Source organism: Ambystoma mexicanum, chromosome 7q (genome assembly GCF_040938575.1).
Source record: "Ambystoma mexicanum isolate Mex_15411 chromosome 7q, UKY_AmexF1_1, whole genome shotgun sequence".
NCBI lineage: Eukaryota > Metazoa > Chordata > Amphibia > Caudata > Ambystomatidae > Ambystoma > Ambystoma mexicanum.
Genome location: NC_090941.1, coordinates 560,530,712 through 560,546,785, shown reverse-complemented (window position 1 = coordinate 560,546,785; position 16,074 = coordinate 560,530,712). Strand labels below are relative to the sequence as shown.

At 45.4% G+C, this 16,074-nt stretch overlaps 1 protein-coding gene across 3 annotated transcripts in view; it reads right to left on the bottom strand.

Annotated features, from left to right (window-relative positions):
* FAM124A (family with sequence similarity 124 member A) overlaps positions 1-16,074 on the bottom strand; it is a 383,431-nt gene that overhangs the window by 104,760 nt on the left and 262,597 nt on the right. For all 3 annotated transcript variants that reach the window (XM_069640027.1, XM_069640028.1, XM_069640029.1), the window contains one exon: positions 13,317-14,056. In XM_069640027.1, the coding sequence (XP_069496128.1) occupies positions 13,317-14,056 (740 nt within the window). The remainder of the gene's footprint in view (positions 1-13,316; positions 14,057-16,074) is intronic.

Sequence of the window (16,074 nt, the reverse complement as noted above, 5' to 3'; positions counted from 1 at the left end):
ACAGATTGGGTTCTACCCTTGCAGAAAAAAACCACCTTAGACCCTAACATCCCCACTAATTTCCGTCCTATCACCACCGTACCGTTCTTACTAAAAATCTTGTACCGTGCAGCCTATCTGCAGAGCCAAACATTTCTGGAAGGCAATAACCTTCTGGGCCTAAGACAATCAAGATTCAGACCCGGCCATGGAACAGAAACAGCCTTACTAGATTTGAAAACACAAATGGACCAATTTATAGACAAAGGTAACCTATGCATCCTCCTTTTACTAGACCTCTCGTCCGCGTTTGATTTGGATAATCACGATATCTTATGCCAACATCTCGATACCGCTGCCCACTTCTCCCCCAAAGCCATTAAATGCATCAAATCCTTTCTCTCGAACCGGACCATGAGGGTCTCCTCTGATACATCAGCAGCCTGCCCAGTCTCTGTAACCTGGGGGGTGCCACAAGGATCTTGTGTGTAGCCAACACTTTACAATGCATTCACTAAGCTTTTATTTGACAAACTTGACAAAATGGGTATCCCATATACAAATTACACAGATGATACTGAAATACTCATCCCAATTACTGGATGTTATGACACAGACTCCAAAAACCTAAATAAAATCTACCTTGCTATCCAGGCTTGGATGGCCCTTAATGAATTATGTCTTAACAACGACAAAATCGACCTGATTCTAATCGGAAACAAAAATCAACTAAACAATCTCCCACAAGATTATAAATCATTCAAAATCGATGGCAACACCATCACGGTTGCTAATTAAATAAAAATTCTGGGGGTCTACATTGACTCTTCCCTTAACTTAAATAGACAGGTCAACTCTATAGTCTCCTCTGCTGCCTGCACATCTAAACTGATTAGAGTCAGCAGACCTTTCCTTTCCCTACACAACTCTATCACCCTGGCCAGAGTCTTGATACTTTCCATGATTGACTATTCCAATTCACTATTCGCAGGAACCAGCGCTAGAAATATTAAGAGACTACAAATTGTACAAAATAACGCCATCAGAGCAGCACTGAATATCTCCTTCAATGATCACATCTCGCCTACTAGGAGGAACATCCATTGGCTCCCATGCGCTGACAGAATCAAATTTAAAATTCTAACGCTTACACACAAATGTATCTCCAACAACGTGCCTGGTTACCTAAATAACCTGATCTTCAAAACTCAATCCAATAGACCCACCGGTCTTTATACACTAACCTGCTCACCATACCTAGATACAGGAAACAGAAAGCAGGAGGCTCAAGCTTTCCAGTAATTGCACCTAAAATGTTGAACACACTCCCCATGCAACTTAGAAATGACACATCCTATTGGTCTTTCAGAAAAAAAATCTAAAAACCTTTCTATTTAGGCTAGACCTCCCTGGGCAGCCACCTGGCCACATAACCCTTAGAGCCAACACTGACAGCCACACTATCACTATGACAACCATGACGACCACACTACTACTATGACAAACATGAAGTATATCACCTAATGCAGCAATAACTATCCTCTGAAATGTATACTCGTGAATATGTATGTACTACTGTCCTCTGGTACCGTAATCAATTGTAACCAATTTTGAATGGGCAACTAATGACTTCACTACCATGTAATGTATTTCTGCCTTCTGAAACCGTAACCATGTGTAACCAAATTCTTAGGTGCTAGCGCCTAGTTGCCTTTGGGCTTTGTGCGCTTTACATATGTACAAATAAATAAATACATAAATAAATAAATACATTTTTTGTTTTGTTTTTGTTGTATTTATATAAGCGTATATCCCAGAGGGAACCCGGCAGCAAGCTGCATCTAGGCGCAGATGAAAGCATGATAATAACCTAAAAGCCTGTCAATTCAAATAGTACACAAACAAATATGTTTTTAAGTGTTTACGGAAGGCCATTAGAGAATCCAATTGACGAAGATGTATCGGCAAAGAGTTCTAGGCTCTGGGGCCTACGACAGAAAAGCGTCAGTCACCCCAAGTCATAGTTCTGGTGGGAGGGACCACCAGCAGACATTTGTCCAATGAGCGCAATGCACGAGAAGGTTTATACTTTCTAATCTTCAATACTGGATAAGCAGGGGGGAGATCATGGACACATTTAAAAACCTGACATAGCAACTTAAACTGCACTTGTTCCTGAATTGCGAGCCAATGAAGGCTCCTCCGAAAACCTGAACTGGCATATCGAACTGTCAGCCCCTGCGATGCACATAAGAGCATGCAGGGGCTGACAGGCACAGTGAGACCCAGAAGAGGAGACGCAGGAGTGTCGGGTAAGTGTGTGTCTGTGGGCATGTCTGTTTGTGTGTTTGTAAGTAAATGTGTGTGCATGGGGTGGGGTACTGGGGGAAATAAATCGGTCTTTTTTATGTGCGACCTTCAGAAAGCAGAAAAATGGCATAGAACCTTTAGTGGTCTACATTCTCTCTGCCTAGCAAGCGTAAAACTAGACAAGTCCTGATATATGCTTATCCGCTCTCCTTCATCTTTGAGCTCTGGGTGATGTCTTGCTCTGTCCAGGACTGCAGCCTTTTCCACAAAATAATGGTAGCAGACCACCACCGACCTAGGGCCTTTACCTCCACCCCCTCTGTCTCTGTGAGCTCTGTCAAGGAGAACATCTTTGCCACCTTCTCTGAGAAAGAGAAAATAACTATCTCTTTGAACTTCCCCTCCATGTCTCCTGCTTTTTCCACCTCTCTGCTCCTTGAGGCTGATAACTCTCAAGTTATTCCTCCTCTACCTATTTTCGAGGTCATCCATTTTCTACCGGACATTTTCCTCCCTGGTCTGCATTTCCAAAAGTCTTGCATCATAACGCATCTCCACTAAGTGTCCACTGATTTGAAATCCATTCCTTGTATTTTATTTAACGGTGAGTCCACCTTCACCCTTAGGTCAGAGATGGAGGACTGTATATCCCCTCTCAGGGCGTTAATTCTCAGAGTATGCTCAACATATCACCTTTCGGGGCCACTGCCACTCTTTTCAGCCTCCTTTTGCACCATGTTTCGTTTACCAATTTTGGGGTCCTGTGAAATTGTTGCATGGCCTGCACTTTGGGGGATTTGGGGGCTTCAGGATCAGCCAGTCATTCTCTCATCCACCTCCACGGGGCAGCCCTTGTCGCAGCCAAGAGCTCTCACTTTAAGCTTCATTCCAGAAGCAACTGGTACTGTGTTTCCATCATTTTACTGGAGGTAATGCTCTCATATGTGTGACCACACACCAAGAGAAAAACATTCATCTTCACCACAGACAGCGAGGAAACCCCCTCAATCAGCCCATGGAGCTCTCAGTGGGCGAGGTCACATTTAACCGATCATGGTCTACCATCACGGTAACATTATTGCCTCCACACCCTCATCCAGCAGCCCTTCCACCGCTTGGCATCTTACTCACAGAGCTCCTGGCGCTAGGCTGCCTCTCTCCATAACTCTGATAACGTCGGTCCACTCCCTCCTTCCCCAATTGGGTCTCCAGCTCACCCACCTTGAAACCGTACTTCTCCCACAGAGCCTTAACCTTCAGCTTTCCATCCCTCGACCTTCAGGGACAGGCCCTCTCCAATCCACTTTGGTCTGCTTCCTAGGGTGGGCTGCCGGCAGGCCCTGCTTTTCTCTGGGCTGTGTCTGTGCGCCCGTTACGCAGCCACGGGCTCTACTTCCCAGTGCTCCTCGTCCCTCGCGGGGGAATCACACACTCCACACTGGGGCCCTGGGCATCGTCCCACCAAACACTCACTGCTGCATGGGGGTCAATACCGCAGCTTAATGTTTAAAAAAGGTGAAGCAACAGGAGCTCAGCTTTAGGCGGACATCTTAAGCCACAACACCTAGCGGTCTTCCGTCAGGTTTACTTTATTTGTAACTATCGAGGTAGGCCACCCTCATAGATTTCAAAATCCCATTTTGCTTGTACTTCACCATCTTAATTGCAAACCAACAATCATCTTTAAATAACCAATGCCTTGCAGTGGGCCTGAAATCAATGTTGTTTTTAACTTATGATACTGTTCAACAGGCTTACATCTGAAAAATACTGCCCTTGGTATCTCTGAGCTAGCCAGATACAATTAGCAGATAAAAAATAAAAATCTTGTGATTGGTGCAGGTTTAACAACCACACATATTTGCATCTAACTCAATGATCAGTGTGCCCTGGGTGCATGTTCTGTACTCAACCATGGAATACAAGAGACGCAATCAACTTTAGATCTAGGAGGAGAACTGGAGATGACAGTGATCTGGTGCACCTGTGCACTTTATATATATATATAGAAAGCAACATGGGGACAATGAGTGTGGTGAACCTGGTAACCTGGTTTAAAGGGATGAAGACCGCCTGTTGCCATCGATACCTAAAGTATTTTTGCTATAAGGGTCTTTCTCTCAAGTAGAAAGAGAAAGCTCAAATACAGATTTGGCAGTTTTTCCGTGGTTAATGAACCAAAGCGAACTTCAAAATGGTCATCTTCTGCAGTCTTCCACTGAGACAGAATCGGACTGGTAGTTGTGCGTGGCTCCTAACTTTCCCAAGCAATACCAGATTTCTTTGAAATCTGTCCGATCATGAGTGGCTGAGATTACTTTATGCCCTTTGATGAACTTCCTCAACGATATTATGTTTGTACAACCTTCAGAGCTCTCAAAAAATAATGCGTCTATGGTTGACGATCCCCCATTGACAATACTTACCCCAGCTGTCATCATTTAAGACTAAAGCACCTTGTAATCATTTCCTACAGTCGCTGTAAAGACTTATGAAGACTGGTGAGTTCGCTTTATTTGCAATCATCAGAAAAAATGCCTCTTTTATGAAACATTACAAAATGCATTTTCTGACCGCTCTTGCGTTTTAAACACCTGCATCACATCTTACCAAAGGACGCATGCTCGAGAAGGCTTGACTTTATATATTTGTTCCCCATGCTTGGTTATAATTGTTCTGAAGGGGTAGTTTTGATGTACAATTCCCACGGTTCCTCACCACTGACTATGCCAGCTGTGGCAGAGGGAAGTTGCAGACCAAGGCATCTGGAGGAAGAGAGTTTGGCTATCCTTGAAGGTACAATTCCCACGGTTCCTCACCACTGACTATACCAGCTGTGGCAGAGGGAAGTTGCAGACCAAGGCATCTGGAGGAAGAGAGTTTGGCTATCCTTGAAGGTACAATTCCCACGGTTCCTCACCACTGACTATGCCAGCTGTGGCAGAGGGAAGTTGCAGACCAAGGCATCTGGAGGAAGAGAGTTTGGCTATCCTTGAAGGTACAATTCCCACGGTTCCTCACCACTGACTATGCCAGCTGTGGCAGAGAGAAGTTGCAGACCAAGGCATCTGGAGGAAGAGAGTTTGGCTATCCTTGAAGGTATAATTCCCACGGTTCGGACATGACATTGTCAATCAATTTCCTTATGTCGTTATTGCATTGATGACATCACATATAATATCATCAACGACAACACTGATCACATGTCTCCTGAACAGAAACTGCATGCAATATGTTCAGCATGGATAAGAAACCTCTCTTTCACAAGTATAATAATAATACAGTGTTAGCCATCACTAGTATATTGATTAGTAATACTGGAATGAACTCTATAGTCAGATTCAGCTAACAGTGGTCTCTTGTGCCGGAGAAGAAGGTCCACGTTCTGCTCAGGAGCAAGGTTCACCGCTCCACCATACCGCAAGCGCTTCCCAAGGGAATCTCACGTGATGCTCTCATTTAGTGGAAAGCACCTGACAGAGAGCGTTGACTATGAATTCAGGCAGTTTCAGGTAAGGCCAGTGGTGAGGAACCGCCTCGCGAGCTGCGAATTCTGAGCTGCACGAGTCACCAAACCTCCAAAAAGAAAAGGACAATGTAGGCAAGCATCCAACTTTTTCTACAGTAGATGTGGCAGCAGGTAACACAAAGTGTTGGGGGTAAAAAGAGAGCCAGAAACGGAGGGTTGGGCGTATGGTGTGCACAAGACACAGCTGTTCTCTCTTTAAAAATAGGCTAGTCTACTGTTGTCATGTATTTCGTTTTCATGGTGCTTGCGATCTGTTTGGATGCAAAGGTAGTTGCTGGAGGTAGAGGCATTGTGTGTTCTATAGGAATCACAGACTACCTCCTACTCCTGTATTTCAAAAACGAATTTTGTTAGACCTACACCAGCTCCATGAAATTGACACTAATCTGAGCTAGCAGTGCCCAGACTCAAAACTTCATGCTTTCAAAAAAGGAAACCATAACTTTATTCATTTCACATCAAGTTTCCTATGTTTTTGGCATTTCGTTTTAAAACATATCACACAATGTGGTTGACAAATTCACATTTCACAATTACGCTAATTCTTTCTGGGTTACTGTACAAAAAGCATCTCTATTATGCCATATAGATATTGATTTTCCAACAAGCAAATATTCTAGATGTTCATTTTAGTTCTTGAACTTCTCACACAGAGCAATAAACAAAGGCTCGAAGAGGAGGACATAATCACAGATCAGTCTCTTGCCAAGTTGTGAACCACACAAATGGCATGTTCTAATAACATCATACTTGTTGATGTTCCTGCAATTTTCTAAAAGGGTACCTATCCCTTCTCGCGTCATGTGACCCTCTCTTTTTACAGACTTTCCTTGTCTCTGAAGGGTACTGAATGTCCGTTACCCTCAAGGGTTATCATTTTTAATGGATGTTTTTACAGATGTTGTGTCGACGCAGTGCGTTTCGGCCTATTCATCTAGGGTAAACCACATCCCAGGCAGGTTTCCCCATTGATTCCACAAGGCCTTCGTCAGGACAGAGAATAGATGATTCTCACAGTGATCCTTAATCTTCTAACCCCACATTATTAGGACAATCTAAAAAGTTAAAAACCCTTTATATCACAGACCCCTCGATAACAATAAATGTGTGGGTATGACCTGCTGTGTACATGGTAGAGGCATTGTGCCAGAGGTTGTCGAGGCCTGTCCTGGATGCCTGTTAGAAGACATTATCATGCAGTGTTTTACAGCTGAACTTTGACAGTGCTCAGTGTGTTCTACATTAGGCACTGGAAGGAATTACATTTTGTCTACAGCCATTCCACTAAAAATGAGATTTGGGCGAAAGAGAATGGCATTTTGCATAATCAGACACACACAGACACAAACACACACATACGCAGGTCCCCCCCCCCACACCTACACCCCCACACACAGTGCTTAATTTGTGGGGGTGGTTGCTGGTGCCCAACACCGGCACTCTTTTTTGGGCACCGGAACTAATCATGGGGCGGCCAGTGCATGTGTAATTGCTTTATTTGTTCTTCCACTTCACTTTGCTTCATTATAAATCATTGGGTTCGTTTGTCATTGTGATCTCTCGTGCTTGCAGGTGCAGGCCATGGCTGGCTGGGCCTGGGAGGGGCCAGCAATAGCAATGAACAACAAGTTACAAACAACAGCCAATGAAAAAGATCCAGGACATTGCACCTTATTTCAGGTGATTGTAGATGTATTTTAATATTTTTTCTCAAAAAAGTTGCCTTTTTCAAATTAGGGCTGATATGTTGAACCACACAGGGGCTCACTGACTTCTTATTCGCGAAAAATGTATTGGGTCAAATCCCATTATTATTTGACGAAGGACGTAATCACTCGAGTCGGCTTCCCTGTTCTGAAAAAGGCCGGCAGAGGCCGAAACACGTGTAATACTATAAGGGCAACTTTTTTGAGAAAAAATATTAAAATACATCTACAATCACCTGAAATAAGGCGCAATGTCCTGGATCTTCTTTTATGCTTTCGCATATTTTCTTTACTATTTTTGACGGGTTTCTTTGTGACTTACCGTCAGTCCAGTGATTTGCGACAGACCAGTGAATATCAGCAAGAGAGGAGTTATAGATCCCTGTTCACACTTTGGATCCTTTAGCATTTAATTTAAGGTCGAAGGAGTCGCCCAACAGACCAGCTGTAACGTTAAGCCCAGTTTTTTTGTCAACAGCCAATGAAAGCTGCCATTCTGTTGTTACTATGCAGTATTTGATACATTCTGTATAGTAACACAGAATGTGCAGTTTTCATTGGCTGTTCTTCTGGGCCAGTGAAATTACATAGTGGTGTGTTGTTGTTAGAGGAGGCAGTGCGGCGCCACCTTCATTTCACGAGTTACTGTGAAGTGAAGGTGTCTAGGCGTGCCGTGTGAGAGAGAGAGCCTGCCCTGCTGGACTGCGTGGTGCGCCTAATTGCATCCTGGGGCCCCCTTCTGCCTGCTTTTTCATTTATGCCAGTGTGCGCCCCCCCACGCTGAGGCCCCGACAGGAGAGAAGACCAAGTCCCAGTCAGCAAAGCAGGTAAGTCTGGACCATAAAACAGCAGCCTGCCCTCGGCCTGTCACAGTGATCAGGCAAGGAAGGCCCAGGTCGGGGCCCGGGCGGCGTCGTGGTCCTATGGTGGTGTCCTGACTGCCCAGGAGTCAGGACCCCCCAGGGGCCCGTCCGCACCCAGGCCAATTTCTGTGACCACCAGGCAGGGCTGCCGCGGCGCAGACTGAGTCGGATGACTCTGCCGTGGTGCGGGCCCATGGATTGTGCCCAAATTAGTACGTTTTTTACTTTTTTCTTTTAAAACCTGACCTTCCGTGGGGCCGGTGGCCGGGGCCCTGCCCCACGGAAAGTAGGTTTTAAAAGAAATAAGTATTTTTGAGTGGCCGTTGGGGCCCATCACTTTGAAAGTGATGGGCCCCAGCTGCCCAAATATATGTTTTTTCTTGTAAAATCTCACCTCTCTGGGGCCGCTGCGCACCTATTTTTGTCATCAGCATGGCCGCGGTGGGGTGGCGGGCGGCCCCACGGAAGGTAGCCTAAAGTGATTAAGGCAGCTCAGGCAGCAAGGCCCAGGATCGGGCGGGGCACGGGCGGCTGCGTGGTCCTCGTCCCTGGTTGAGTCCTGCTGGGTCTGTGACCCCTTTGTATTAGAGTCCGACTGGGGTGGCAGTGGCCAGGTGGCCCTCGTGTCTCGGGGAAGTTGCGAATTTTGAACATGCGATGGGTCACCCCAGGATACCGCATGCAAAGCCCCCCAGGACACTATGTGCACAGCCCCCAGGTCACCATGAGCGCAGCCCCGGGACATTGTGAGCACAGCCCTCCCACCCCGTCTAGACTCCATGAGCACAGCCACAGACCCCTGAAACAATGTGAGCACATCCCACCAGAACACTATGTGCACAGGCAGCCAAGGGGATCACTAATGCACAGCCCCCCAGGACACCACATGCACAGCCCCCCAGGTCACCACGTGGACAGCCCCTAGGATAGCATGTGCACAGACAGCCCTCCAGGACACTGTGCACAGCACAGCACCTCAGGACTGCACAGCGCGTACAGCTTTGCTTGTGTCAGTTAGCCATCCAGCCCCATGCCCCACATCACCTGAGCGGAGCTGCAATATCCTGGGGGGGGATGGTGGGGGGTCCCGAAATCCTTTGCCCAAGTGACGTGCATTTAGCCCCCCTTCACAACGCGGTACACGGTACACCACAAGGCCATGTGCAGGTTTTTACACTTGCATATTACCTTTTCCATAATTTCGATCCTTAGGGCCCCGGTCCGCTCGTTTGACACCATTTTGATTGCAGGCAGGAGCAGCCATGGTCTTGTCACCTACGCCTCTCTCCACTGCACTAACATACTGCAATGCTTCCTTCACCCCAAAACGCACACCCGGCAGAGTACCGGAAAGGATTCGGGCGATGCAGGGGCTGAGTGTTTCGTTTTCATTGAAAAGATAGCACCGGCTCGGACTGGCCTATAGGGCAAAGATAGCATCCAGCTCGAACTGGCCTACAGGGCAATAATGTACAAACCAATAACACAAAATGCTACTGTGGGCCAGCTTTTTTTGTCCATGTGGGCCACTTTTTTTGTCCCATGTGGGTCAGTTTGACGACTTACTTCACCCTTCGGCTAGTAGTTTGGGCCAGTGTCACTGAAAAAAATACTCTTTAAAATGCACAATTTGCCTCACGTTTTATCAAAAAGCCTCCCCCGTGGGTACTACTCAGTCTGTCACAAAAGGAATGAATTGTCGTTTGCAACTTTGGCCATTTTTTCATTGGTGCCCGACTCGAGACAATTATATGCCCCAACAACACCATGCTCATGCTTGAAGGAAGGGTGAGGGGGATGCATTTATGAGATGTGATGACTGATAAGGACTTCAGAGTAAATTGATTACACAAAACACCTGGATGAGGTGACTGATGAACAGGCCGAGTGGAGGGTGCTCTTCCTGGAGGTAACCGATTAACAATACTTGGTGTACTTTAACAGACTGTCAAATGGGGCAGAAGGGGTAGAGACAAATACAGTGCAACAGTGACTGAAACAGAACACTTTTTTATTTATTTGCATTTTTAAAGCGCTCACACAGCCCGGGGGCATCAAGGTGCAGTTACAGGAGGAGCATGTCTTAGTTGCGTATTTATAACGCGCTTAATACCCAGAGGTTTCTAAGTGAGGAGTCGGGGATCGAACCTGTGTTGCTTTGTGTCGCCTTGCTTCAAATTGGAGCACATTACCGCTGAGCTATCCTGAGTCCCAGGACAATGATTGCAACGCAACAGTGAAAAGGGACCTTTACTTGATGGGAATACACAATGGATACCTACCTCCAACCCTGGAAGAGATGGCAAGAACAAGATCTGAAAATGAACGCTCTTGTATGCGCCAGTGAGGACTTTGTCTTCTTTGGCACACGTAGCCAGAGAGCTAGAGCAATCAGTATAGACCAAACCTAAGTGAGTTTATGACACAACTTATTTCATTGTGCGTCTTAAAGCGATGATAATAAAGTGGGTAAATACATATTTTTTGCATCTTATAGTTTTCCATCCAGGATGTGGAAAATAAAGGTACACTGATATTATTTTGGCCCAACATGCTGCTATAAGGATGTACATGTTGTCATGAAGCTTTTATGCAATATGTGTATTTTGCAAGTAAACTATAAGACAGTATTGTAGGTCTTGTTGACAACCAAAACTGAAATATTTGTTCCATGTAAAGCATGGAAGAAGGTGACTGTTCTGTTCCCAAACTGGGTAAAAATCCCTGCTTCGCGGTTCAGAATAAGTGTGTGATCCCGGGCAAATAATGTAATCTGACCCTGACTTCAACTGCAAAGGGTGTCACTCTACCTCCTTCTTCCCCTCTGCATTTTTGAAGGCAAGTGCAAGTCAAACATATGTCTGCGGGTGCTGTGATGGAGGTCAGTAAAATATTGTGCAGTGTGTAACGTCCTGTCATGTTAAGTCCACCTTGCCATAGAAACTTTGCCCTGTTAGTAAAATGTCTCACTTGCAATACCTACAGATTTGGCCTACTGTGTCCTAGGCTTTCTTTTTCCTACCTTGAAGTTTGAGTTTATACAAATTAAAGTGGAAAAGTAACTGCGTCACTTCCGATCAGCGGATGCTGCTCGCCACCGAGTGGGGAGTGTAAGGGTGTGCAGCTCAGAGCAGAATAACCTGATTCTGTATTACCAAGTAACAGGTAAGGGAGCACCTGTAAGATACCTCCTGCTAATAAAGCAACTGCGGCCTGTACATCCACAACCCAAGTCAGTGTATTATTTCTGGGGGGGGGGGTGTTGGGGGAGGTTATGGGAAAAAGGGAATGTGTGTAGGGCCGCAGGTTAAACCAAAGTGAATTTATAAACCAGGTAAATCAAATGCAGGGTCCGTGGAAGGCCGGTGTGGGGTGTTGCGGCTAAGCAGGGGGATGCGCCGAGTGCAAGGAGGAATGTAGCAGACACCATCATAGCCGCTACACGCAGCCGGACACACCCGGGCCCATGTACCCGGTCCCCCTCCAACAACAGGATGGGGAATCAGGGGTGGGGGGACCTCCTCACACTGGATGGCACAAGGAAACAGGAGAAGGGAGTGAGCAAGGAGGTGCAAAAGGGGTGTTGGGGGAGCGGCCTAGACCATCCCCTATCTCAGGCTTAAAGGCACAGGGAGGTGAGGGAAACAGCCTCATTCTCCGACAACCAAGAAGTGTTTTCCAACTTTAAAGCATTATACTTTCTCAACCCATGTGTGCCCTTCCCAATCCATCCCACTACTAGCCTGTGCCAGCAGTTGCTGCAGCACCAAACATGTGACATGGAGCAGCAGCAGTGTGATGGGCTGGTGGTGGGCCGATCTAGGTCTAGCAATGAACTGGCGCAGGCCGCGAGCCCCCGCACGGCATTATGGGGCCAATATATTTTGGGCACTGGCATTATTTTTTTACAAATTAAGCACTGCCCACACACACATCTCTGTTTCCTAAAGAAAGCATTTAGGTCCGGGTAGTAAAAGGGCTAAAGCCGCCATTTTAGCTCCCACTGATCAGCATTCTTGCTGCAAGTCTTGGATCTGCGTGGAGCCTGAGCATTGCTTTCTACTTCCTTGCCAATCGACTCACATTGACGGGCGCTGTGGGAAGGTCAACTAACCGCAATGCCTGGTTGAGGTCTCCAGAGTGACCAAGCAAGCAGCATTCAGTAGCACTAATCGCTCGTGTCCAATGATGCACTGTGCAAGACATGTTGACTGCTCTTTGAAGCACATAACCTTCAAAGTTCTTTTTCTAGAAGGTGGAAAATTCCTAATACAATTCCCTGCTTTTCTAGTAAACAATTGTCCTCTCTGCCCCCATGCACCTGCAGCCTTTTCTGCCTCCTGATATTCGGATCTCCTGCGAACGCCTTTGCAATTTGTTTCTAGAACGATCCATTCAATGTGCTATGGCGCCTGACATTAAAAACAGGCGATAACATAATAAAGGAAAGAAAAGCCACTTAAAAGCAGATGAGCTGATGAACCAATTTCCCAGAATACTAGTTTAGCCAACACACATTACCATACATTTGTTTACGGCTGGGAAAGTGATCCAGACGTAATGCCTCACCGGGGGACATTTAGCAGAAACCAATCTCCAGGAAGGTGATTGTTTTTGGGCAAATCAAATGAAAAGCAAGAGTCTGAACTTCTAAGAACTCTGTGGGGGAAACAGCAGCACGTTCTGTTTAGCAGCGAAATACAAAAAAGCCACACCTCTAATTTTGCTGATGCTAAAACGATTGTGCTTATTTGCAAAACACAAGCGTCGAACAAAATAATCTGTAGGATTCAGACAAAATCATCTTCACTTGTGATCCAAATTCACAGTAGACCTGGGTCACGTGTTGGGAGAACTGGAGTCATAAAGAATGCTTTTTTCGGTTGCATAAACACGAAGAATGATAAAAGAAAAATTGTCAAGTCGTACCTGCAGGAGAATTTTATTCCCATCATGGTCTTCCGTCTGCCATCTGCCCTCACTGATTGGACTACAGGGGTTTGGCAGGAGGGGGATGAGCTGCCCAAAGTCCTTCACTCGGAACTCCAGCACAGCCGACTCCATTGGCGCAGGGGTTTGACCCTTCTGGAGCTTCTTTAGGGAGAACTGAATGTCGATATCCATGTTGGAGTAGACCGGAAACACACAAAAATCCGCTTTTTTCTGCCACACCGGTCTTTTCAGGATCAGCTCATACAACTTCAAAATATCCGCAAAGTTTTCATAGCTGCAGTATATGGTAAAGCGGACAATTTCTTTCCCGTAGTGCACTTGCCTGATGGCCCAGAGAGGAGTCCCACTAGCCAGGGTGAAAAAGTCCTGGTTGCATGGCATGTAGGGCAGAAAGTGACCTTGCACCCGCTCCGTGTGGTGGAACTGCCAAGGCGGCCGCTGGAAGGCATCATGGAGCTGCAGGATCTGCTCTTCGCCATACTCCTCCTGTAGAAAGAGGATGACCGCGAGAGCAGGCTGCAAAGCTGAACCCTTGCAAGGCTTCCGCCGCTTGCGGGAGATCCGCCTCTCTGAGACGCGGAAGAGCTGGAGGTCCGGGTGTATCCACGCAAGCAACTTGTCGATGGCCTCCTGGAGTGTCCTGGATTCCCCTGGATCTGTGATGATATGGATGCTCACCAGGAACGGGTCCTGCACATCTTCCACGGAAAGCTCACCTGGTAATACAAAAGGTGAAAGGATTTTAGTGAATCCACTGATCTACGTTCTCCATGTTCCACCCTGACTTTAATCACGCATTGAACATCCTGCAGAATTCATGTACTAATAGAAGTTTCTTAGTAAACATCCTTGCATTCGCTACATTTCTCTTCAAGAACAATTGCCCATGAATGATCCACAGAAAATAATTTACAATCATGTGCACACAAATACATTACAGAAAGTGAGAGCCCAGTACACCTACACCTACCCTGATGAAAAAGAAATAAAGAGGGTTGAGAACTGAGGAAGGGTTTGGAAGAAGATCAACAAGGCGAGGTGGAGGGTGAAAATAAGGAATACTTCAAAAGACAAAAAGGTACTTCTGAGAAGAGGAAAGAGGAGCTGAGATTCACTTTCAAGTGTAAAGAAATGAGGAAGACGAAGATGTTTGGCAATTGACCCAGGCTTACCCAGCACAACACGTCCCATAACTGCTAAGCAGTGGTATGAAATCTGATCATTCTAGCACATTTCAAAATGTTGTTTTAACACGTATATTGGGTCTTCAGAAGCAACAACTTTTGAACAATCGAGTACAGTTTTCTTATGAGCCGTTTCAGAAATAACCAAATCATTATTTTATTACCCAACATGTTCCCCTGGCCTGAAACCTTCGTTGGACCTTTTAGGAAAGAGGTTTATAGCAACTGCTTCACGGTATATATTTTTGGGTGACCCAGATGCACAATTTCTCGAGCACCTTTGTCTGACAAAGAATGGAAGACTCCAAGAATTGAACATTAGAAATTCATTTGAATGGTTAATCAAGAATCATATATCATATTATTGAGATTTTGCAGCCTGACAAATCATCTGCCCCTTCACACTTTCGATATAGTACGAAAGTTTTTCTATGAAGTATATCGCCAACAAATGCTTTTAAATATATCTCAGAAAAATATAAGGAAAGGACAGGGAAGCAGTCTCTCCCAGATGTGTACGCTTCTAGCCTTATAGGCTAATCGACCAGTGCCTTGTTAGCGCAGCAGTGTAATTACAAAATTGTTCACTTCTGCATAGGATTAATTTGCCAATTTCGGATTCAGATTGTATGGCCTTGATAAAGACCGTGGATGGGTCAAAACACGTGTTTGCAGACAGTATTGAATACATATTTTCTAACTAATAGATAATCATCTCTTTGAATTATATCGTTGCACACGAAAGATTAATTATTGCAGGAATTTCAGGCACTTTGGACATATTGGATACATATATGGAGTGACTATAACGCACTTATATTTTGTAACCAGCGCGAACAATCCAGGGATCTTGTGAACTTTACCCTGCCACAACCTCTTTCCAATTCCACTGTCAACATTTCATCAAATCCTGAAAAGACCATTCACAGTTTGTAGCACTTTCTGGTTCCTATCACAATCTAAACAGTGTCACTGGCAAATGACAAACGTTTTTCTACTTCAATCCTTCAATCCAGACTTTGTGTAGCTAAGTATCAGGCAGCTACCTGAATACAAAAATACCCATGTCTGGTCAGAGATAATTATTTCCAAAGGGAATCTTATCTTCCTATATCCTCTATAAAGCAAAGATTTAATAGTGGTGCATTCCGTCAGGAGATGCCTATGAGTCTCGATTGCTTCTTTACACAGTCTGCACCAATGTTCTTCATATGGTATCTTATATCACACTCCCGTTCTAGATAATGTAGGGAGTGGGCTGAGGTATAACAATAATACATAACGTTGTACTTTCCGATTACATATATTTTTCAAGTAAGCAAGGGGAAGTCTATAGTGGAATGCCTGGACAATGTATCACCTATACAAGCTATTTGAGGATAACCAGACAAAGTTGTTATTACGATCCCAAGAATAGGCCTTTTCTTTAATTTCTCTGATTGCAATTGTAATTTGTTTTGTGCAATCTATCACATAACTAATGTTGTTCAAGAAGGAATACACGTCTTTTCTCCACACCCCGAGGGTGGATTTACAAGAAACGTTTTGAG